Here is a 26,468-nt window from a genome sequence, read left to right as displayed (position 1 = left end):
CAACAGTAAAACCATCAACTGTAAAACGATATGAAAATAATAATGATTATAATGATGAATATGCTATAACGATTTAAAAAATTTTAAACCAAATTTTAGATATTTTGGGTATCACCGCCGGTGTAAGTATAAAAAACTGTCCTGAGATGATTTAAGGTTAAGCAGTGTGGATCGTAATGTCTGATCCGCTTGAGCGCGGCGATCGAGGAGGACGAAACAGACGAAGGCGCCGAGCTGGACGTAAGGTAAAAATTTCCCCTTGAACAGTATTTTTTTAAAACATGTCTTTTTCGTTACTGACAATAACAGTATATTTAATTGAGAAAATACTCCATGTTCTGCAAATCTAAATGATTGCACGTAATCTCTTCCTGCAATACGTATGTTTTCATTCTTAAATATGGTATTTTCTTTCCTCCCAGAAAACACGTCAGTTAATTTTTTTTTCATTTATTGTTAGTTGGCATTTTAAAAAGAAAGCATTTCTTTTCTTAAAAAAAGACGGGCAATTCTAAATATTCTAAGTATATATATATATATATATATATATATATATAGCTTCGCCTGCCCACTCATAATCGTGTCATCTGTTCTAAAGAGGTGCCTGTTAAAAGTTTTATTACAAGATATACTTTAGTACAGGTAATTTCTTGGTGTTAGCAACCGGACTAATTCATCTGTTTACAAGTCAATAAGAACGAGACGTTGTTCTTATGAAGAAAGTAACTTTCGAGTTTAGAATAATTTCATGTGTCGTGCGAATTTCATTTCGGTGTGGCTCTTAGATACCAGAGCAAATGATGTTAGCTTACTTAAATTAAATTTTTTGACAATTAAAGTGAAAAAAAATCATTACTTAACTATTTTACATTTATTTAGTATTGTATATATTAATTCTTGTAATGCGTTTTCAATTTTCTTTGAATTTTGTAATTTTTCTTCCGGAAACTGCGAATATTTCAGTTTATTAAAACTGCAGAATTTATTTTCATTCCGCTTCTTTCAACCTTTTTTCTCTCTCTTCTCAATTTAGATTAGTTTCATATTTGTTATTTTCAAATGTAACAAATTATCACTTTCAGAGTTGTACTTGTTCGGCAAGTAATTTGATATTTGTTATCCTGTTGTTGCTGAATAGGGCAAGATAAACTTGCTTCAGTTAGCAGTAATCAGAATATGAGCTTTGAAGCTTATAATGCTGAAAAGCAAAAACCACCCTCTCTCTCTTTCATATATATATATATATATATATATATATATATATATATATATATACGAGAGAGAGAGAGACCTTTATTAACCATTAAAATCAGTGCAAGTACGGTCCTTAGGGAAGCAAGGTTGTCAGGCTCCACAGTTTTATCCCCGGTACAGGATTTACCATGGCGCAAAAGGTAAAATTTAACAAGACAATGAATAATATGTCATTGAAAAATTGCAATTTTTCCTTGTAGTTCTAAGTAAACAGCATATCGCTATTTAACGGGTTATATTTGATATAGTTGCTGGATTTGACTGGGACGAAAACTGGATTTTTCGTTTATTTCACATTTTAGCACTTACTGTGTCATAATTTCTCGTTTATAACGCTCGAACGGAAGGCTGGAACCGGGCACTATTTGTTAGGTGATGTTTAGGACACAATTTGGCCTTAATCAGACCGTGATATATAATTTAATCTTTCGATTTATTTATAGTTGCACACGTGTATCCTTTTTGCTTTGTGTATCGCTAAATGATAACTGATGTATCATTATCCTTTACCATTTTACCTTTCATTCACCTTGATGTCTCTATAACAAGGGATGATGCCTAATATATACATATTCAGTGCTCCTTAACATCAGCCTTCTTTATTGCTAACCATTGCTTTCTCTATTGATATCCACCATTTGCTCTTACCGTTGCCAATCTTTATTGCTATCCATTACTCGATGTATCTCTCTTACTACCATCATCTTTTCTGCTATTCTTCACTTCACTCCCTAAACCACAATTTCCTCAAACAAAAGGTTACAACATAGAGGGCGAGATCACTTTAGTCATAGTATACAAAACAATTCACTAGTTCTGGCACCACAATGCACCCAGTACACTCTTCAGAATGTTTGATGAACAAAGGGAGACAACATATGCTACAATGGACTTTAATCTTGTCAATGATCTGACAGTCTAGCACTCTCTAGTGCTGGTACTATAATTATGTACATCCAGTATACTCTGTAGTGGTTGACATTAGGAAGGGCATCCAGCCATAGAAACCCTGCCAAAAAGGAGCATACAAACAATACCCTATTTATAAGGGTCTTGATGTTGTTCCAAATATGAAGTGACTTGGTCCATAACAACCCATCCAAGCATGGAAAGCTGACATAAAATGACAATATGTGCATCAACTTTTACATTTCGTTTTTCTTAATAATGCTTTTTACCTTTAAACATTTCTGATAGAATTTTGACAGTTCTTCTAGGTGTTATCTTCATCATCATACTTCCGTTTCCCATGCTGGCATGGGTTGGACGGTTTGACTGGGGACTGGCAAGCCAAGAGGCTGCACCAGGCTCCAATCTGATCTGGCAATCTTTCTACAGCTGGATGCCCTTCCTCATGCCAACCACTCTGAGACAGTAGTCAGTGCTTTTTACATGCCACCAGTATGTTATATTTGGTTTAATTTCATTTCCCACACAACATGCTACATAATATTACTACAAGGTCACCTGGTTTGTTAGAAATAGTGGCAAGACCTCTCAAATCACTCTCTATTTCATAAAAAATAACAACATATGGTAATATAGTCTTTGATGTAAAAATAAATGGAATAGTCACAGCTGGAATGCCACTGATGGTTGGTTCACTCATTGAAAGCTAACCTGGTTTAAACATCATCATCATCATCGTTTAACGTCCACTTTCCATGCTGGCATGGGTTGGACAGTTTGACTGAGGACTGGTGAGTCAGAGGCTGCACCAAGCTCCAATCTGATCTGGCAAAGTTTCTTCAGCTGGATGCCCTTTCTAATGCCAACCACTCAGAGAGTGTAGTGGGTGCTTTTACGTGTTACCGGCATGAGGGCCAGTCAGGCGATTCTGGCAACAACCATGCTCAAATGTTGTTTTTCACATGCCGGTATGGCGATGCTGGCAACAATCATGCACGAATAGTGCTGTTCACGTGTTACTGGCATGGGAGCCAATCCGTGGCCCTGGCAATGATCATGCTTGGATGTGCTTTTAACGTTCCAATGGCCCAAGTGCCAATCAGGTGGTACTGTTATTGGCCACGTCAGCGATTTTAATTTGTTTACACTTGCCTCAATAGGTCTTCGCAAGCAAAGTTCATTGTCCAATGAATGAGGGGTACTCATAAGTGGGCCAGTTACACCTCACATTCAGATGTGCTTTTAACATTCCACTGGCATGAGTGCCAATCAGGCTGTCAGGCCAATCAGACATATAAGAAGAAAAAGGAATTAGATGTCTCTTAAGCCTAAGTCAGTGTTTCACTTCAGGTTCATGATTTGAGCAGCTGAGAAATAAATTTGATCTTGGATAGAACACATAGTTTATTTCAGATAGGTTTCCGAGATGATTTGTTACTTCTCAGCATCTTGGTGAAGTGAGGTAATACAGATAAAGTCTTCTCCCCAGAAATATGATAAACTGCTTGCAGATTTGAGCATGTAATATAGGTGCATGCTGGTATTCCAGTACCTTTATTCACCTGGGTATTTTAATTCTAAATTAAGAAACTTAGGCCATAAAATGATATTTCCTTTGCTTTCTGTTTAACCCTAACCTCTCCACCCATAATAATCAACTTGTTTTGTTTTAATGAGGGATATAAATATATATATATATATGTAAAACTTTTTTTTGTATTCGACAGGACTTTTTTCAAGAACGTGGAGACCGAGACCTATCAGATACTGGAAATCTTAGTTCTTTAACCTCTAAACCGCCAATAATCTTGGCTAAACCACATTCTACTGATTTAGTAAGTAATTTCATTGGTTTGCTAACATTAAGTTAATTAATATCGCTTCATTAGACATGACAACAGAAAAACTGCCAAATCAGTTACAGCAGGAAATGGGTGCATTTTAGTGTTCTCTCACCGAATAGATTAATCATGTTTCATTAAACCTGTGAAAATGTTTGTTTGGCACTATAACTTACACAATGACAAACTCTACTTGTTGACTAGTTTAATTTGGACAGTTGAAAGCAAAGACATTGTTTCATGAAACACTACATTTCCTGGGACATTTATAGATTTCTTAGGATTTTTTTTTATCGTTTTTTTTTTGTTTTTTTTAAATCAGGAAGAAACAATGCTTATAGCCTTTGTTGGTTTTCTATGGTGTATGAAGTCAGTTAGCTTGATATTCAGTTTGAACCTTTAGAAGTTGCTGACTGGGAAAACACTGATAAAGACAAAATTCCAGAGTGTTGTAACTCTATGGAGAAGATTTATGCTCTCATCATCATCATCATCATATAATGTCCGTTTTCCATGCTGGCATGGGTTGGACGATTCGACTGGGGTCTGGAAAGCCAAGAGGCTGCATAACTAAATAGTATCACTTGAGCACTGGATGCAGAGAATGTGTTAAAGTGAGAAAGAAATGCCATGAGCATGCCCTGCTGGATATATAATGTTAGCATGTGTGAATATCAAAACACAAATGAGATGAGAGAAATTATGGTAATCAGTGAAATCAAGTACTGTCTGCTAGAACAGAGAATAATGTGTATGAAGGATGACTATTAGGTGAAGAAGTTTTGAACAATCCAAGTGGATGGAAGGTGCATGAGGAAGATGTGCCGAAAAGGGATGAAAGTTGATCTCAATGTTAAGCCTCACAAAAGAAATAAGAAGCTGCAAAAGTGGTACAATACTATGATGGAGAAGATTTGTCTCATCCATGTCAACATGGAAAAATAGTTGTAAAATGATAATCACCTTACAGAAATTGAAGCTGAAATTCCATTGTGTTATCCACAGCAGCCTGAGAGGATCAAGGGCACTCCTCCTCTGAGTAAATAATTAAAAAACAAAAATTAATTGGGTCAGCACAAGTATATTAACCCTTTACCGTTCAGATTACTCTGTCAAATGTCATGTATTCACATTATTTTGATTTAATAATGCATTTTCCTATAACTTTGTGATTTCAATGGTGTGATTGTATATTTTAATGATGACAGTGTTGGGTAGGTGTGAGAGACCAGATCTGACCAATCTGGACGTAAAACAGGTAGAAAATTTTTGATGGTGACCTTGAGAAGCCCCACCAAACCAAGTGAAATTGTAGTTGTGGCCAATGCCGGTGTCACGTAACTGGTACCCATGCCAGTAGCACATCAAAAGCTCCTATTACACTCTTGGAGTGGTTGGCATTAGAAAGGGCATCCAGTTGTAGAAACCATGGAAAATCGGATTGGAACTGGTGTAGCCCTCCAGCATACCAGTTTCAGTCAAACCGTTTAACCCATGCCACCGTGGAAAGCAGATGCTAAATGTTGGTGATATGATCAGTTTAAATGCTAAAGGGTTAAATGACTAGCACTTATTTTTCAACTTTGGAAGTTTGAACAGTTAAGTAAACTCCTGATGTAATTTGAACTTGGAAAGTTGCATGAAACTAAATGAAGAAAGATAATTTTATAAAACTATTTTTTTCTCTGGCTTCACAATTAACTATTTTCTTATTGTTTCTCTGTCCAGCTTACTACAATGAATCCTACTTCTTCTTCATCCTTGAGTGGAAACAGTATGGCTGGAGTGAAGATGGGTGAAAAACAAATTGTAGTTTTGAAAGCCCGTGAAGACAGCACCAGTAGCAGTACAAGTGTAGGAAATAGCTGCTGTACTAGTTCAGGTATTGGTTTAGGAGCCTCTCTCAGTTCAGGACGCTCCAGCACACCAGCTTCGAGTCTACATAACATCAATGCTGCTGTCTCCAGTGATCTGTCATCTCATTCAACATCTCCTTATCAGATGCATCGAAATACTCAGCTTTCCTCTATGGATGGTAAATATCAACATAGACTTATTTTATTATATTTTACATCACAGTACATGTGATCTGGAATGCATGTAAACATACTTAGTCTTGCTGTGATGTTAGGTTAAAATCTAAAGTAATAGGAGAAATTTTTAATGTTTGTATATTCAGACAGGTAAAGGCATGTGGCCTAGTGGTTAGGCTGTTGCACTCATTATCACTACATCATAGGTTCAATTCTCTAATTGGGCTGCATGTTGTGTTCTTGAGCAAAACACTTCATTTCACATTGCTCCAGTCCCCCTTTCAATCAGAGGGGGATGTTGGTCTGCTCGCCTAGCCAGCAGGGTGACATCATTTGAAGGCTAAAACAATGCAAAAGAAGTGCATTGTGATCAGTGATGTGTAACAACATCTGATGGCCTGGTCAGTCTTGTGAACACATGATATTCAGGTAGATATTTGTCTCTGTGGTCTACAGTGGTGAACATTGTGGAGCATTCAAATGGTCCTTATATGTGGGCCTTTCTAGAGGTTTGCATTCATCAGATATTTGAATCATACATATGTCCTACATTAGTGAAATGTAGGGACCATTCAAATGATGTGGATCTTTAAAATGGCTTACATATTTTACTAATGTAGACGAAATGTTTTATTGCTCAGTCTCATTAATATGAATCGTAAAATATTCAAGTTATTTTTTTTATAATAACAGTAATGTATGCTGTGAGTCATTTCATGAACCACATGTATTCATAAAGTTGGTGTTTAAGTACTCCTTGCTTTTATAAAAGCCATCTACATATACTTAATATGAATATATCGATGTATTTGCATAAAGTATGATACATAGATAGGTATCTTAATCTAATTCTGTTTCTATTGCATAACATAGGTTTTTATTCAGCCTGGTAGCTATTTGCAATACCAGTCAATGCTTGCTCACTGTTTCCTATACTTTGGAAGCAATAAAATCTTGTCTGAGCATGTGGTTGGCATTCATGCTAGCCACTTCTGGGAAGATTTTCATCTCCTCCTGATATATATTGTTTTTAAACATAGCATGTTCATAAATAACGTTGTATCTGGATGAATACTGCAGTAAATTACCTCTCAACAATGTATTTACATTGAGACATAAACGGCTGTTTTAATATGATACAGCTTCTCTTGTTTTCATGGCAGTAAGTGAAGGACAGAACATGATTCTGTTGTTAATTTTATTCTTGATAACTTAAGACATTTCAGAAATACCATGACAGAAACAAAATCAAACTACTTGAAATGGATATGTACACACTATCCATAGAATGCATTCCAATACTTAATCCACTCATCTAATATATTAACATATTATATGTACTGCAGAATATTTTATAATGCTATTCAACTTCTGTAACATGTTAATTTATTGATTGTTGTTGATTTTGTCTTTGAATCTATTTAAACTTAGCAATTCTTGTCTCTTTTAGAGTGTCAGAACCGACTTGCTCCTCTCCCAGAAATGCCAAGATGCATAAAGTTGGTTGATGACTCAATGCATTGGTGTGACACTGGAATGGAAGTAAGTCTTCCCATTATTATTATTCCACCAAGGTCAACTTTGCCTTTCATCCTTTCGGGGTTAATGAAATAAGTACCAGTTGAGCACTGGGGTCAATTTAATCAACTTACCTTCTCCCACAAAATTTCAGGCCTTGTGCCTTTAGCAGAAAGGATTATTATTATCATTATTATTATTATTATTATTATTATTAGTAGTAGTAGTAGTAGTAGTAGTAGTAGTAGTAGTAGTGAAGGTGGCAAGCTGGCAGAATCGTTAGCATGCTGGGCGAAATGCTTAGCAGTATTTTGTCTGCCACTATGTTCTGAGTTCGAATTTCACCAAGGTCGACTTTGCCTTTCATCATTTCGGGGTCGATTAAATAAGTACCGGTTAATCACTGGGGTCGATGTAATCGACTTAATTCCCTTGTCTGTCCTTGTTTGTCCCCTCTATGTTTAGCCGCCTGTGGGCAATAAAGAAATAAATATTCCCTTCCATTATTTTATTTTGGGGAAGGGGAATAGTACCCATGGCATTTACTGGCCCTAACAGATTGCAAATGCCATGGTTACAGATCAAATACATCAGTGTTCAAGAAAGTGATGTGATTGGTGCTCAGAAGAGAACTAATGATCTGGTTCAAATCCTTTTAACAAAGTGATCTTTACTAAAGGCATTGAAGTTCCAAGTGATGGTGTTTATCAGAGTAGAATGTTAGACCTACAAAGCTTTATTCTGCTCTCCTGAACTTGCTTGGCTGGTAACAGTTGTTTCTTTTTGCATTAACAGTTGAATAGTATTCTACTGCAAAGTATTTTTCCTAGTATCATACAGAAATTCCGTCGAGGTCGACTTTGCCTTTCACCCTTTCGGGGTCGATAAATTAAGTACCAGTTGCATACTGGGGTTGATCTAATTGACTGGCTCCCTCCCCCAAAATTTCGGGCCTTGTGCCTAGAGTAGCAAAGAATATTATACAGACCTATTTTTTTTCAAAACCAGTTCTACTTAAATTAATATGAGAAAATAAGTATAAAACTGACTTCTAGTAATGCAAATCTTGATATTTACTTTGATTTTTGTTATTTCAAGATGCATGACCTAGTAAATCATCAGGTCGTAAGTTCAGTTCCCAGTCTGGCAGGTGCATTGTGTTCTTGGACAAGGCACTTTACTTTGCATTGTTCTAGTCCACATGGCTGGCAAAATGCCTGGTCGTTGTCAAGTTAGCATGACTGCATTAAATTTTAAAATTTTCTATGCTTTTCTCTGAGATTAATTATGTATGTGACAATGTCTTAGAAAGGGAAAGAAGTTATAAATGCAGTAGATTTTTATTGGATTTGCTGTATTTAAAAAATTATTATTTTGTATATTCAATTTGTTGCTTTAAAATACTAGAAAGAATTGTCTTCAAGTTTTTAGGTACCCGACTGTGTGATAAGTAGCTTGCTTACCAACCACATGGTTCTGGGTTCATTCCCACTGCGTGGCACCTTGGGCAAGTGTCTTCTACTATAGCCTCAGGCTGACCAAAGCCTTGTGAATGGATTTGGTAGACGGAAACTGAAAGAAGCCCGTCATATATATGTATATGTTTGTGTGTCTGTGTTTGTCCCCCTAGCATTGCTTGACAACCGATGGTGTTGTGTTTATGTTCCCGTCACTTAGCGGTTCGGCAAGAAGAGACCGATAGAATAAGTACTAGGCTTACAAAGAATAAGTCCTGGGGTCGATTTGCTCGACTAAAGGCGGTGTTCCAGCATGGCCGCAGTCAAATGACTGAAACAAATAAAAGAGTAAAAGAGTATGTACCTACAAATATTGGTCAAAATGTGAAGCCATACCAGCTGCATGTTTCTGGACAACTGACAATATGCAAGGCCATCTATCTATATATAAAAAAAAAGACTTACTGTAATCTATGCAATCCTTGGTATTATTTTCTGACCTGTTATTCCATGAAGAAAAGAACAAGAAATTTCCAAAATTAAAATATCAAAATTTTGTCATATTTTGTTTTTATAGGTTTTGGTGGATCAAAATAACTTTTTTGTTGTTGGTGTCTTGGGCATGCAAGGAGTTGGCAAATCAACTATAATGTCGCTCTTGGCTGGGAACTCTTCTTCAGATTATTACCGGTAAAAACCTCTCTCTCTCTCTCTCTCTCTCTCTCTCTTTCTTTTAGATTGGTACTTTTTGTTCTTAAAATGTAAACTTCTTGCAGCTATATTCTGTGGCCAGATACTCTTTCTGGTGCTAACTCTTGTTTTCATGTAAGGTACTATATTCCATATTTTCGCTTATCTAATATATGAGCTGGCAGAATTTTCTTTATGCAGGACATAAATAATGGCACTGCTGCCCAAGTGATGTCAGTATGAATACACGTAGACCCCCCCCACACACACACACACACTCTCTCTTTCTCTCTCTCTCTCTATCTCTCTCTCTCTCTCTCTCTATATATATATATATATATATATATATATATATATATATATATATATATATATATATATATATATTACAGGCATAGGTGTGTGGTCAGAAGTTTGCTTCCCAACCACATGGTTCCAGGTTCAATCCCATTGCATGGCACCTTGAGCAGGCATCTTCTGCTATAGCCTCGAACTGACCAAAGCCTTGTGAGTTGATTTGGTAGAGGGAAACTGAAAGAAGCTTAATACTTAATCTATCAGTCTTTTTTTGCAAAATCACTAAATTTTGAGGACATAAACGCACCAACACAAGTTGTCAGGCAGTGATGAGAACAAAGACACACATAAATATATACATATATTCTTTCCCATTTCCCTATATCAGATCTACTCACAAGGTTTCGATTGGCCCGAGGCTATAGTAGAAGACACTTGCCCAAGCTGCTATGCAGTGGGACTGTGCCCTGAACCATGTGCTTACCTATTTTAGAAAAATGGCACTATCACTATTCAAAAGAAAAAGACTATTTAGTGTCCTCAAAATGGTGTTGTTCAATTGTCTGGATATTTCTACTGCTCTTGCCTGAGATAGCTTGGCCAGCTGGCAAGATAAACAGCAGGGCAGTACACCAGCTACGCTGGAAGCCCTGAGTTGTGGCATTTAACAGAAGGGCCAAGGTCAGAGCTGAGAGTTGGGTGAAGGTTGTGATGCGATGGTGGAAGGTATGACTGAGGGATAGGGCACCAGTTGATGTTGTTAACCGTAGGCACACCTGATTTAATGGACCTGTCATCAAAGGTATTTCAACTCACTAAGACTGGTAGAAGGTATAACTGATGGATGGGGGAACAATATATATATAATGGCTCAACTGTGCTCCATTCATCTCAGTTGTCAGCTGATTTATATTAATGCTAATGGGATGTTTAAATCACCCAGTGTGTTTGTGTGTATATATTTATATACAATGAGGTTATTGATGCATTTTTCCATTTATTTGCTTTTAGAAACTTTGTGTTCCAGCCTCAGAGCAAAGAAATACGAGAAGTTGGTAGTCACCAGACTTCAGGAGTTGATATGTTTGTCACCAATGACCGAGTTATCTTACTTGACACCCAGGTACATTAGCACTACCCAGTCTGACAGTTGTTCTGGTTTTGTTACATAAAAACGTCTTCTTTGAAACTGTTCATATTTTAAGTTATGTTTGCCATCATAAATATTATGTAAGAACTTTTTTGCTTTCTGTTCCAAACATCAGATTGTCAGATTGACAATTAAGATTAATTATTAAATGACATCTATCTAAATTCTGGATTATTTTCAAAATTAATGTGTGGTAAGAAGCTTGCTTCCCAACCACATGGTTCTGGGTTCAGTCCCATTGCATGTCACCTTGAGCAAGTGTCTTCTACTATAGCCTTGGGCTGACCAAAGCCTTGAGAGTGGATTTGATAGACAGAAACTGAAAGAAGCCTTTTGTATATTTATGCATATATATATATATATATATATATATATATATAGTGTTTGTGTCTGTGCTTGTGCCCCAACCAGTGCTGGTGTGTTTACATCCCCATAACTTAGCAGTTTGGCAAAAGAGACCAATAGAATATGTACCAAGCTTAAGTAAATAAGTACTGGGGTCGACTAAAAATTCTTCAAGGTGGTGCCCCAGCATGGCCGCAGTCTAATGATTGAAACAAGTAAAAGATAAAAGATGCAGACATGACTATGAGGTTAAGAGACTCACTTTGCAACCAGGTAGCTTTGGGTTCAGTCCCACTGCACAGCACCTTGAGAAAGTGTCTTCAAATATAACCCAATGTTGACCAATGCCTTCTGCATGAGTTTAATTGATGGAAGCTGTGGAAGCCCATCGTGTGTGTGTGTTGGTGGAGGGTAGCTGTAGCTAATTTAGCTAATGAGACTGTCGATTTTTAAGACAGTAGAATGTAACTTGAATTTTGGCTGCTATTTCTAGCAATTCCAGAGACCATACACAGGTTCTGTTACTGACTTGTTTATATATGATGTTGCATGATGCTGTAATTTATAATTTTGTTTATATTTCACAAGAAGTCTTATTGAATAATAATTGTTATCTTTTTGTAGCCTGTCCTAAGTGCTTCTGTCTTGGACATGATGATACACCATGACAAGAAGTACCCAGCTGAATACAGCACTGCTGAAAATTGTATGGAAATGCAGGTAATGAAATCAGTCTTCAGTCCTTTTGGCATGATCTTAGCAATATCTCAATATTGAGCGTTGGGCCTCATGGAGGCAAGTGGCTGAGTTCCTTTCGACTGTTGGGCCCCATGGGGGCAAAGTGGCCAAGTTCCTTTCGAGTGTTGGGCTTTACAGAGGCAATAACCAAGACCTTTGGCATTATGTCAGGGTACAAAAAGTTGAGTAGAAAAGTGTGATAGGAGATGGGGTGGATATATTGAATGGTGTGTAAGTTTGTAGGGTTGAGATATATATATATATATATATATATGAGAGAGAGAGAGATTTTCATTCATTTGTTTTGGTCTTTCACATCAAACCATTATGGCTAGTTAGGTTTTTTGTTTTGTTTTTTTTTGCTTCTCTCATACATAAGAATGCATTTAACCACCATGACCAGTTAGGATCCTGTCCCTCTTTTTCATCAAGCCATTGTAACTGTCTTGCTTTCAGCCCTGACATTAAACCACTACCCTTAGCCAACCTCCTTCCATCCCATCATGACATTATATATTGTTGGCTAACTTCCATTCTTTCTTTTAGACCACAACAGCCAATAGTTTTCCTCTTAGTTTATTACCATAATCAATGAGATTTCCTGGTTAGCTAACATAAATACCATTGTCTGAATCTATGTGTATGTCTTCTTGGGATGTTTTCAAAAAAGCTGCCAAATTTTTCATCTAACAGAGCTTGTTTTGTGAAACCACCGACTCCAGTTTCTCATGTGTGATAACATATTAGGCATTAAAAAAATACAATTGTTTGGGCTTATAGAAAAACCATGGGTTCATGAAATTTTATTTTTTTAAGTATTGTTATATTGTAGGATGGTCATTTTTTCTTGTCAAATAAACGCATGCACTATATATTCATTCTTCGCTCGTTTACTATTGTTATTTTGTCTCATGTCCATTGTCTGGAAATCTTTTGTCCAACACCTGTGATCTCTTCAGCAATTCTTCCATCCCATGTGTCTCCTGACATTGACTGGACTAAACAGAACAAGTGGAGACACATAGGATGGAAGAATCACTGAAGCAGTCACAGGTGTGTAATGAAAGATTTCTTGACAATAGACATAAGATAAAATAAGAACAATGATAAACAAGTGAAGAACAAATATATAGTGCGTGTGTTTATTTGGCTAGGAAAAAGAAAAAAAATTACCATCTTGGAATATAGCAATACTTGTTTCAGCACACGATTTCATATCGGGAATCTTGCAAAACAAATTCATAAACGTATTTTTTTCACCACACTGGCTTCTGTGCAGGTGGCACGTAAAAAGCACCATTTGAGCGTGGCCGATGCCAGTACCACCCGACTGGCTCTCATGCCGGTGGCACATAAAAGCACTCGCTACACTCTCAGAGTGGTTGGTGCTAGGAAGGGCATCCAGCTGTAGAAACTTTGCTGGATTAGATTGGAGCCTGGTACAGCCTTCTGGTTCGCCAGCCCTCAGTCAAACCATCCAACCCATGCCAGCATGGAAAGCAGACGTTAAACGACCATGATGATGATTATTGAGTTACAACGTAAATTTGTACATTATTTGTGTAGCTATAGCAGTGTGTAATTTTTTTTAAAGAAACAGAAAATTTGCATAACTTTGTATAACTTGCTTTATTTATATAGTTAGAACCTATAAACAAAATGTATTTAGGTGCTATTGTCTTAATCCAAGCCATTCCAAAACCACTCTTTTCAACTCACAGCTGTAGTAAAACTTATGTATGATATGATAATTCTAACACTAACAAATGGTTTGTCATTTTAACCTTGCAGTCACTGCAGTTAGCTGCGTTTATGATGACCGTATGCAATGTACTTCTCGTAGTCCAAGACTGGTTTACTGATATCAACTTCCTCAGGTATCCTATCTTTTCTTTTCTTTTTTCTTCTCCTCATCTGAAAACTCCTTGAATTTTAGTATGTTTGATTTGTGATGTAGGTTTCAATATTAATTGAAATACACTGCATAGGTATTTCATTATAAATATGGTAATGGAATGATTAAGATAAACACTAATCTCTTTTTTACTCTTTTACTTGTTTCAGTCATTTGACTGTGGCCATGCTGGAGCACCACCTTTACTCGAGCAAATCGACCCCAGGACTTATTCTGTGGAAGCCTAGTACTTATTCTATCAGTCTCTTTTGCCGAACCTGCTAAGTTACGAGGACATAAACACACCAGCATTGGTTGTCTAGTGATGTTGGGGGGACAAACACAGACACACAAACATATACACAAACATACATATATACAACAGGCTTCTTTCAGTTTCCGTCTACCAAATCCACTCACAAGGCTTTGGTCGGCCCGAGGCTATAGTAGAAGACACTTGCCCAAGGTGCCATGCAGTGAGAATGAACCCGGAACCATGTGGTTGGTAAGCAAGCTACTTACCACACAGCCATTCCTGTGCCTAATAAAATTTATAAGTTAAATATAGCTGCCTCTCCACACACACACACACATCTGTTTTTGGACAGTCTCTATAGTTCTTTTCTGCTAAAGACACAAACCTTGAAACTTTGTGAGGGTGGGGGTGGCTAGTCAATTATATTGACCCCACTGTTCAACTGGTACTTATTTTATTGACCCTCAAAGTATGAAAGACAGTCAATCTTGGAATTTGAACTCAGAACATAAAGACGGCCGAAATACCACAAAGCATTTTGCTCAGCGTGCTAACAATTCTGCCATCTCGCTGCCCTACTACAATGAAACAATATAGAGGCTGTTTTTGATAACAAGATAATACATTTTTGTTACTACCACTGCAATAGTTGAATAACCACAAGTTCTAAGAATTACAATGAATAATTAAAACCTGAACTCATGTTTTAACTATTCATTCTTTTGTGGCAGTGCTATATAGATAGACTTATCAAGCTATTGATTTATCAAAATTTTTGTTAGGTACCATATGTATTTCCTTTTATTGAAACCTTTTTCTTAATGCTTTTTACATTTGTTAATTATTTCAAATATATAAAATGTAACTGGGAGAAGTTGAGAGTCTTGTTGAAGGATGTAACAAATTTCTGTTCATAAACAGATACATTAATGTTATCTGTTTATCAGTTTTTAACCTTTTTGTTATGAAATTCCTGTTGAAATACTCTGCCTTTGTTTCAATTAGTTATAAAAATAATGAAGAATTTAGTAAAATAACCATGTCATTATTAAGCTGGTGTTTTTTTTTTTTATTTATGTGCCATTTCAAAGCCTAGCCAGGCTCATGGGTCCTGTTTCCCGGTTTTTATGGTGTATGTCCCCCCCCCCCCCCCCCCCAGCTGGACAAGACGCCAATCCATCGCAGCTTTACTCAAGAAACAGGAAGAAAGAGTGAGAGAAAGTTGGGGCGAAAGAGTAAAACAGGGTTCACCACCACCCCCTGCCGGAGCCTCATGGAGCTTTAGGTGTTTACACTTAATAAACACACACAACGCCCGGTCTTGGAATCAAAATCATGATCCTCCGACCGCGAGTCCGCTGCCCTAACCACTGGGCCATTGTGCCTCCACAAGCTGGTGTTTGGAACATAAATTAACAGGAAATTTTTGATGGAAGATTTTAATTTAAATCACTCATCATCATCATCATCATCATCATCATCAGCATCGTTTAACGTCCACTTTCCATGCTAGCATGGGTTGGACAATTTGACTGAGGACTGGCGAACCAGATGGCTGCACCAGGTTCCAATCTGATTTGGCAGAGTTTCTACAGCTGGATGCCCTTCCTAACGCCAACCACTCTGAGAGTGTAGTGGGTGCTTTTATGTGCCACCGGCACGAGGGCCAGTCAGGTGGTACTGGCAACAGCCACGCTCAAATAGTGTTTTTACATGCCACCGGCACAAGTGCCAGTAAGGCGACAACTGGAAATTTATATCACAGAACCAGGGGTAGTCTCAGGCTGTCTGGTATCAAAAGTGTTAAAATGTTTTCAGTGGTTCACATTTCTTCTACAACATTAAAAATTGTCCCCTCTGATTCAAACTACTTTCTATCTTCTTAGATTCTTGTTAACTGCCGAAATGCTTAAACCTTCAACTCCTGCTAATTCCCATGATGACACATCAGTTCAAGAGAATACTGCAGACTATTATCCACAGATTGGTATGTTTATTTGTATATTATAATCACTTGGTCTGATTTAATCTACACTTGGGTTCCATCATCACGTGTGTGTTTGAGAAATGCATCTGACAATTTTCTATCTAAAACATTTCTTGTCAAATCTTCATGCTATTGAGTGTAGCCAATAAAACACTTTAAAGTATGTCAGTAAACCAGTACATTACAATAAGAGCAGATGCCTGAAGACTTTGAAAGAAGCAAGTTTAGACAACTCAAAAGCATTTGCTTTTTAACGAGGATTTCACATTAACCATTTAATGAGTTGCACATACAGAGAATGTATAAATACTTCCTCACCTCTGCAAATTGTCTGAAATGGATTTCAGAGCCTCCACAATGTGAAATACTAGAGTAGAAACATCTAGGTGTGTATTATGTGCATGAGGTAAGATGGAGGGTTGTCTCAGCTAAACTCATGTGCAAGGATCAAAAGTACAAATTCTTTTGGGCAGGAAGCCGTAATGATGGTAGGTGATGTAGGTGAGGCAGCCAACACTGGAGCTCAATTACAGTCCTACAGTTCATCAGATCCAACCCATGCCAACATGGAAGATGGATGTTAAATGATAATGACTTAAGTATGATAATTTTGCATTTTTGTTCATCTTTCGTAATTATGAATATCATGTGATTTCTTTTTCTAGTGTTTGTCCAGAATAAGGCAGTAAGAGATGATTTCAGTGTAGAAACTTATCGTGCCAAACAATGTTTACTATCCAAAGTGCTTGAGAATTCCAAGCTTAAGTACAAAGGTAAGCTTTATATTTATGTTTCTATCTTTAGATTTGGATCAAATATATTTTTGAATACAGATATACATTGAGCAGATTTTTTTAGAGCCTGGTGCAGCCATCCGGTTCACCAGTCCTCAGTCAAATCGTCCAACCCATGCTAGCATGGAAAGCGGACGTTAAACGATGATGATTGTAATAATTATTTTATGGCTTATTAAACAAATAGACTGCTAAATTATATTGTTTAATTTTTCATTGAATATTCAACAAAAACCTATTAGTTTTATATCAAAATATCTTATTTCAATGTGCTTTAGTTTTTATTGTATTTAGTATTCAAGGTTATATATATTTAGAACCAAAAGCATAAACTTTATTATAACTCATACACCGTTCCTTACTTTGTGTGTTTTTTCCTGGTTTCAATCATTAGACTGCAGCCGTGCTGGGGAACAGTCTCCAGTGGTTAAGTTAATTATATCACCCCAGTACTTATTTTAATTCAGTTAATATTTTATTGATCTTTATTTGTCAGATAAAATGCCGCTAAGTATTTTGCCCAGCATAAAGTTAATTTGGACTGTTTTTATAAAATGGGACTATTTTTTAAAACAACAGGTTCATTATAAATGATCCAATATAGTGTGAGTGAAATAGTATGGACATATAGGCACAGTTACGGCTGTGTGGTTAAGAAGCTCACTTTGTAACTATGATTTAGTGTTCAGTCCCACTGTGCGGCACCTTGGGCAGATTAAAGGAATAGATCAAGAAGGGATGACCAATTACCATAGTTTAACGTGTATAAGGAACCCTCTAATTTTGGGGGTTTAAAATTTGGCAAAAAAGGTTTTGTAAGGGATTATAATACTATCCATGTATAATAAACTCCCACATTTTTTAACCTAATTTTTGACAAAAAAGGGTTCTTTATACACATAATACAGTATATATATATAAGAAAATGTTTTAACCATAAAAACTTTTAAAATATATTAATGTTTTCCATAGACGCTGTGACTTTGGCCACTGGAGAGTTACTGCCTGGGTTAAATAACCGAAATATCACCACAGGGGTCAATTTATTTTTGCTGCCTCATATGGACAATCAGAAAGTTGAAGCTGGTAAGTGTTGCTTTTCTGTATCTTGATATTATACTAGGCACAGGTACATGCAGGTGCTATGTAAAAAGCCCCCGGTACACTCTAAGTGGTTGGCATTAGGAAGGGCATCTTGCTATAGAAACCATTCCAAGACAGACAATAAGAGCCTAGACAGTTCTCCTGATGGCCAGCTCCTGTCAAACCATCCAACCCATGTCACCATGGAAAATGGATGTTAAATCCTGATGAGGAGGGATTGGCTGTATAGCTAAGAAGTTCACTTTGCAATCATATGGTTCCTGGTTCTGTCCCAGTCCACAGCATATTGGGAAAATCTCTTTAAATTAACCAACCAATGTCTTATCAGTGGAATTGATAGATGGAAACTGAGAAGAATCCTGTTATATATATAAGACCCGTTAAGCCAAGTGAAATCGTAGTTGTGGCCACTGCTGGTGTCACATAACTGATGACACATAAAAAGTACCCTTCGAACATTGGGCCTCACAGGGGCAATGACATGTGGCCAAGACCTTTGGTAATATGCCATACTTGAGGAGACCCATCAAGTCATGTGAAATCGTAGTCATGGCCAATGCCAGTATCATCTAACTGGCACATAAAAAGCACTCATTACACTCTTGGAATGGTTGGTTTTAGGAAGGGCATCCAACTGTAGAAATCATACCAAATCAGATTGGAGCCTGGTGTTGTAACCCTGCAGCTTACCAGTTTCGGTCAAACCGTCTAACCCATGCCAGCATGGAAAGCAGACACTAAATGATAATGATGTTCCTGTGTTTGTGCCCATTCCCAAATGTAAATGTTATTCCAGGTATCCTCGTTAACACTGAACAAAAAACTCAGCGTCTTTGTTAACATACTCCAACTAGAGAAAGTCTTGTATTTTCAGCATTTGACATGCAAAGACCAATGGAATAATAAAAAAAAAAGACTATACTTGAAAAGCAGGTATGGACTGGCACCAAGAAGATATCTACCCATAGGAAATTTCATCTGAAGGACAGACATAAAAACCAAACAAACAAGCTATATAAGCATGTATCTAGGGTCTCCTAATAAGCTATGTGGGTTTAACTCCTTTATTGCCATATTTGTAACAAAATACAAGAATTTAGAGGGATTTAGTAAAATTTATTATTCATGGTTTTTATTGGCGCAGATATGGTTGTGTGGTAAGAAGTTTGCTTCTCAAGCACATGGTTTTGGGCTCAGTTGCACCTTGGGCAATTGTCTTCTACTACAGCCCCAAGCTAAGCAAAGTCTTGTAAGTGGATTTGGTTGACAGAAACTGTAAGAAGTGTGCATTCATTGTATATATATATATATATGTGTGTATGTATATATATATATATATATATATAAAAGAAGGGGCTGGAAGCATAAAGATCCTGTGAATGGACAGAGATTTAGAGATGTACTACTTGAAGCTTTTGATGAAATAGAGGAGGATGTATCATCACATAATGTGGAAGACAACTGGAGGTTCCTATTGCACAACCTGTTGAGGGCTACTGACCAGATTTGTGGCTGGTGTGAAGTCCCCTCTCGACCTAAGGTAATGTGGTGGTGGAACAATGTAGTTGACAGGGCCATTAGGGAAAAGAAACAGGTGTGGAAGGACTGGAAGAACAGTGGTAGCAGGGAACTATATCAGATTGCCAGAAGGGAAGCTAGGAGACAGGTTTACTTAGCCAGGGGAGAAGCAGATGAGAAAAAAAATTTGCCAATGTTCTGTGTCATGAGGACCAAAGACTTGAAGTGTTTCATGTTGCAAGACAGTGTGTGAGAGAGAATCGTGATGTCATAGGAGAGAAATGTGTCCACATGGATGATGGCTCACTTGCATTTAATGAGGCTGCAAAGAGAGAGACTTGAAGACACCACTATGAAAGGGTTCTAAATGAAGAGAATGAATGGGAGAAAGAGAGTCTGCCAACAGAGGGAACAGCTATCCGAATTGACAGTACTTTGGTAGATAAAGCAATTAAGAATATGAAGACGGGCAAAGTCCCCGGCCCATCAGGAATCACTGCAGAGATAGTCTAGTCACCCTTGGCAAAAGAAAGGGCATCCAGCCATAGAAAATCTGCCTCAACAAATTCCGTGCAACCCATGCAAGCATGGAAAAGTGGACATTACACCAGTGATGATGGTGTTTGGAGTATGATGGAAAGGATCTCATTAAAAATTCTAATGGGGTCTTAACTTAGATTTTTAAATTGACAGATTCTGTATTAAAACCAGAGGTCATTATTAAAAGTTTGTGCTTTGGTGTTGAAATGTTTATATATCTATCTCAATAGGATCAGTTGAATACCATTTAAATCTTTTCTATAAATCAGAATTCTAGCCAATATTAAGGATATTTATGTCTTTTTTTTTTAACTTTTTTATTTCAGATTCAATCTTAACGTTTTTACCCGAATATCGTGGCTACCCAAGTTTTAATAGGCTGCTGCAGTCCCTTCGTAACCAAGTATTTGCTTGTCAACGTCGTCTGCTGACACACACTATTCTCTCTGAGAAAAACTGGTAAGTTGTGAGGCTGGGATACTTTTCCAGGTTTGGTTGTTGGTTCTCTTTTAAAAAAAATTTTCTTTGGACATAATTTGAAAATTTTAATCTATGTAAACACTGTTTTCCACCTTAACTTGCTGCTTCTTGAACAAGGCACAAATATGACTGTGGTTAAGAAGTTTACTTCCAACTATGTGGTCTTGGGTTCAGTTCCACTGCACAGCACCTTGGACAAGTATCTTCTGCCAAAGCATTGTGAGTGGATTTATAGATGGAAGCTGAAAAAAGTCCATCACACACACACACACACACATGTTTTGACATCATGTGATGCTTGCAAACATTGTTTGTTTCCAGTTTTCCAGACTTCTTTAAAACATATCTGGCCATGGGAAATATTATCTTGCTTGGAAACAGGTAATGGTTGGTGACAAGAAAAGAATCCAGCCACAGAAAATGTGTTTCAACAAATTCAGTGTGACCCATGCAAGCATGGAAGAATGAACATTTAATGATGATGAATGCACGCTTTTTGTTTTAGAACCATCTTTATGGAAGTTGTTTGTAAACTGACATGAAAACCATGTCCAATAATTAGATCAAGGCTGGCTTTAGGTGTTGGGCAATCAGTTAGCTTAATTTCTTAGCAATTGACTTTAATCTTCTTCAATGTATAAATAAGTCTTCCAGTTAGCCAGTTTTATCTCATCATTGTTTCGTTTATATCAAGATACTTGTACCACTGTTACTTGTCTACTCATATTTGGTCAATTTTTATATCATTGGGCCACTTTCCTTTTGCAGGAGTACACTATATTGTAGTAGTGGTATTTGTAATAGTAGTAATAATAGTAAGCTCTTGGCAATTTAATCTGCTTGTTAGCATATTTTTCTTGATTGCCCTGTCTTTATTTCATTTAATTTTTAAAATAATGAATTTAGTAAAATGATTGTCATTATTAAGCTATAGTTTTGGATCATAAATTAGCATGAAATTTTATTGAAAGCTTTTGAGATCACTTTAAAACAGGAAATCTGTGTCCTAGGACCAGAAACAGTCTCAGGTACATTGGCATCAAAGGGGTGGAGTTTAACAACACAAATTCATATTCTGGTTTAGCCAGTTCATTTATGAGGTGGCACATAAAATACACCATTTTGAGCGTGGCCGTTGCCAGTACCGCCTGACTGGCCTTTGTGCGGGTGGCACGTGAAAGCACCCACTACACTCTCGGAGTGGTTGGCGTTAGGAAGAGCATCCAGCTGCCAAATCAGTTTGGAGCCTGGTGTAGCCATCTGGTTTCACCAGTCCTCAGTCAAATCGTCCAACCCATGCTAGCACAGAAAGCGGACGTTAAACGATGATCATGATGATGATGATGAACATCACTATTATCCACAGTTATTATCCTGCAATGAATCAGATTTTATTATGCAGCTGGTAAAATATATTTTCATAAATTTTGATAAAACAGAAAATATAAATCACCTCTTGTCGCTAGAAACTCAATCAATAATTTTTTTTTTTTTCTTATAGGTTTCATTATGCAGCAAGAACTTGGGATACTGTGAAAAAATCTACTCTGATGGCCGAGTACAACCGCTTGTTACCGTGAACTGTAAAGCAAATCTAGACCTGGTGGATACTGGCAGCTTTATCTGCAAGGTTTGAATTGCAGGGGCTGGTTTTCTATGAGTGTTGAGGTAATGAGGGATGTACACAAGCTACCATCTGCTCAGAACGGTGAGTAGGTTGTACAGCCCAACCAGCCCAGAGTGACAGGGAAAGTCAGCCTGCATCAATCCATTGATGACACTGGAGAATATAAAGAGACCTGCTGTTCCTTATGTGGGGACAAACATGCCCTCTCTTTTAAGCTCTGGATGTGATGCTGTGAAATATGTTCACTTTGAAGAATAATTCTTCCAGCAAGTTTTATTCCTAGCCCCTTTCCTACTTCAGCTTTTTGGTTCAAACATGATTTTTTTTAACTTTCTTAAGTTTGGCATAGGATTTTCTGTTCTTTTTATTTCATCACAGATTTTATAGAAGGGTATAATTCTCAGACTTGTGTTCATGGCCCCATATATGTCAGTCACTGTTAAGTGTAGGACGGAATCCATGATTAAGACTCTTTGAAACTAGGAAATAATATTCCATACATTGAGAATTTAGTGATTCTAAGTGTCAAACATGGGTGACAATTGTTCACCTCAGTGACTGGAAGTTGTTCCCTGAAGATTTTTTCAGTTCTTTTAAACAGTTGTAGCTATATCCATGCTGGAGCATATTCTTCAGATAGTTAAAAAATGTCTAAAGTTTTAGCAAGTTGAATAATGTCGAAACACTTAAACTATAGAGCACCCATATGGTTAAAACTGTACTTTAAAACAGATCTTACTCTATTTGGTTATATTACTAAATGCATTTGTTCAAGATAAACATACAGTTAGGATATTGAAATGGAAGTCCTTCATTGTGTGAAAAGTATTGGATTTGGAGTGGAATTTTTCACAGACTTGGTGATGATTTTAAACTAATGTGAAATATTCTGGTGATCGTTATGGAATTGGTGTTATTAGGTAATTCAAGTTCTATCATACAATTAAAATCTAATTTTAAATCATGTTGTGAATAATAAAAAGTAACAATAAATTCTTCTGTGAGGTTACTATGAAAGAATATTCATTGAAGTTCAAACTTGTTGCCTAATTATACGTTTTTGATTAAAATGGCCATTAATGTCAAGACTTGAAACTCTGCCATCCAAATTGAATTATGTCTGTGTAAAGTATATGTTACTTACTTCAGTCACTCCCATCTACATTTCACAGTTGAATGCTTGTTTTGAGAATCCATGCATATCATTTAAAATATGACATCATGGTGAAGCAAAAAGTCGTTTGTGTCTATGTAGATAATCCCATGACATGCTTAAACAACCAGGAGAAAATAGTGGGTGTGTGGCAGGAAATCAGATTTATTTCCTATGAAACAAATATATTTCCATTTTGCTATCAGCTATTTACTGATTTTATTTCACTTCTCTTTTATATTCATAATATCAGAAGGCATTCTATTCATTCTATTCTGTTATGTTATGTGTCTTTATATATATACAGTGCTGATTTTATGGTATAAATACATAAAATTGTTCAATACACCCATGTGTTTCTGTATCATCCGACCCATGTATGATAAACAGTACATATCAAAACCTAAGGCTTAATTGACCTCTTTGGTCAACAGTACACATTATTGGATTTCTTTTCAATATGCTGATGTAAAAGCAAATTAAAAAGCAAATTAAATGAAATTTTGGAGCCAGATATGTAATCCTGTTTATCTTCTTCATAACAAACTCTGTTAGATTTTAATGTGGTCATAATAATGAATTTTTATAGTTATACAAATTATATTTTAGATTATTTATTTATATGGTGGTTTATGCTGTCTTCATTTGGTCTCCTACTAAGTACTGTGTTCTATATTCACATTCACTGTCTTTCTCTTCTTATGTGCTGCAAGCTTGTAATATGTTTCAATTTAACACTTTCTGTATTTGAAATAAATAAATAAATGCCTGCCTAAATAACATCTTGTTAAATTGTCTTTCTCTGGTAGTCTCATCTCACCACCTCATACCAAAGATGTCTTTGAAATAAAGAGGTAACAGGTTTGTTCATTCATTTTTACATCCATTGTCTCATGCTAGTAGGAGTTGCTGAGACCCCCTTCGGTCATGACTGACCATGGGGATTGCACCTAGAAAGTTACTCTCCAAGGCACAAGTCTGGCAAGGTTGTTTATGGAGGGTTGGCAACGAGTATAGTGAAGAATTCCGGTTAGGGGTCCACCAAGGATCAGTCCTCAGCCTCCTCTTATTCATTATAGTTCTCGAGGTAATAACAGAAATTCAAGACAGAATGTTCCTGGGAGCTCCTCTATGCTGATGACCTTGCTCTAATAGCTGAAGTTTCAGGTGTGGAAGCAAGGTCTAGAACTGAAGGACATTAGACTCAATCTAGCAAAAACCAGATTGATGGCCCTGCTCGATTTGTAGAAAAGGCGTTGGTAGAAACTACATAAGATGTACCTGGTGTAAGCTATGGACACAGGCGGTGCAGCAATGTCAAAGGAATTAGAAGATAGTTTTTGTGTGTGGCAAATGCTCAGGAGCATTAAACATTGAAAATGTGCAGAAAACAGCTTCCATCACATGCTAGGGGAAAAAAAATAGTAGTTGATAGCTTCCGTTGCCTAGGTGACCAAGTAAGTAGTGGATGCTCTGAAAGTGTAGCTGCTAGAATAAGAATAGCCTGGGCAAAGTTCAGAGAGCTCCTATCTCTGCTGGTGATAAAGGGCTTCGCTCAGAGTAAAAGGTAGACTGTATGACGCATGTGTGCAAATGGCCATGCTTCATGGCAGTGAAATATGGGCCGTGACTGCTGAGGACATGCATAAGCTTGCAAGGAATGAAGCTAGTATGCTCTGCTGGGTGTGTAATGTAAGTGCCCTGTGAGAAAAGTTGGACATAAGAAGCATCCGATGTGGTGTACAAGAGAGACGACTGAGCTGGTATGGTCATGTGTTGCATATGGATGAGAACAGCTGTGGGAAAAGGTGTCACACCCTAGCAGTTGAGGGAACCTGTGGAAGAGGAAGCCCTGGGAGGAGGTGGGGAAGTACGACCTTTGAGCATTGGGCCTCACGGAGGCGATGACAAGTGACCGAGACCTTTGGAGATGTGCAGTGCTTGAGAAGACCTGGCTAGCCAAGTGAGATTGTGACTGGCCTATGCCAGTGCAGCATAACTGGCCCATTTAAGAGTATCCTTCAATCATTGGGCAATAAACTGCGCTTGCGAAGACCTGTCCAGTCAAGTGAAGTCAGTGTCACGGCCGATGACTACTGCTTGATTGGCACTTATTCTGGTGGCGCATAAAAAGCACCATTTGAGTGTGGTCAATGCCAGTGCCGGTGGCACATAAAACGCATCATTTAAGCATGGTCGTTGCCAGTGCCGCCTCACTGGCTCCCATGCCGGTGGCATGTAAAAAAGCACCGACTACACTCTCGGAGTGGTTGGTGTTAGGAAGGGCATCCAGCTGTAGAAACTTTACCAAATCAGATTGGAGCCTGGTGTGGCCTCCTGGCTTGCCAGCCTTCAGTCAAACTGTCCAACCCATGCCAGCATGGAAAATGAACATTAAACGATGACGATGATGATGATGATGATGATAAAATTACATAACACACCAGAAGCATATGAATTCATTTATAAACATATTCAATTATTACTGCCAAATGATTTTAAAGTATGCCTCATTAGATGATTTATTCAACAGGTATTATATAACAGAAACATACATAGTTCTACCTCACTGAAGTTGAGATCCAGCTAGGTTGAAAATATATTCTTGTTAGACCTGCTTGTCCACTTTATGACCATAAAATTGTGTAGGAGATCTAAATGCCATGCATTAATAAAAAAAAAATAGCATTTGGATCTCTTCTCCATCACTTGGACATCTTCCAATACTGATACAAATTGTTATGCTAAACCTTTTGGTTTCGTCTTTTTATTTTTGACTTATTCAGTTTAAAGAATTTGAAATTGAAAACTCTCTCTCTCTCTCTCTTTTACTTGTTTCAGTCCTTTGACTGTGGCCATGCTGGAGCACCGTCTTTAGTCGAG

At 37.3% G+C, this 26,468-nt stretch overlaps 1 protein-coding gene across 2 annotated transcripts; it reads left to right on the top strand.

The window, feature by feature from the left end:
- The first annotated feature begins 138 nt into the window (after nucleotides 1–138).
- LOC106868346 (nonsense-mediated mRNA decay factor SMG9) lies at nucleotides 139–24,365 on the top strand. 2 transcript variants are annotated; one of them, XM_089352780.1, is made up of 13 exons: nucleotides 139–240; nucleotides 3,891–3,998; nucleotides 5,733–6,039; nucleotides 7,488–7,579; nucleotides 9,590–9,702; nucleotides 11,011–11,122; nucleotides 12,119–12,214; nucleotides 14,024–14,109; nucleotides 16,269–16,369; nucleotides 17,035–17,142; nucleotides 18,136–18,249; nucleotides 20,652–20,784; nucleotides 22,307–24,365. In XM_089352780.1, exons 3-13 carry the CDS (start codon nucleotides 5,742–5,744, stop codon nucleotides 22,383–22,385), a joined length of 1,332 nt encoding a protein of 443 aa, XP_089208906.1. In that variant the 5' UTR covers nucleotides 139–240; nucleotides 3,891–3,998; nucleotides 5,733–5,741; the 3' UTR covers nucleotides 22,386–24,365. The 2 variants fall into 2 exon arrangements, with proteins under 2 accessions (XP_089208906.1, XP_089208905.1); XM_089352779.1 differs by having other exon boundaries at nucleotides 139–245.
- The last annotated feature ends 2,103 nt before the right edge of the window (nucleotides 24,366–26,468 follow it).

This window comes from Octopus bimaculoides, chromosome 5, assembly GCF_046866305.1.
Source record: "Octopus bimaculoides isolate indiv1 chromosome 5, ASM4686630v1, whole genome shotgun sequence".
NCBI lineage: Eukaryota > Metazoa > Mollusca > Cephalopoda > Octopoda > Octopodidae > Octopus > Octopus bimaculoides.
Note: the sequence above shows the minus strand (reverse complement) of the source record. Positions and strands in the feature narration are given on the sequence as shown.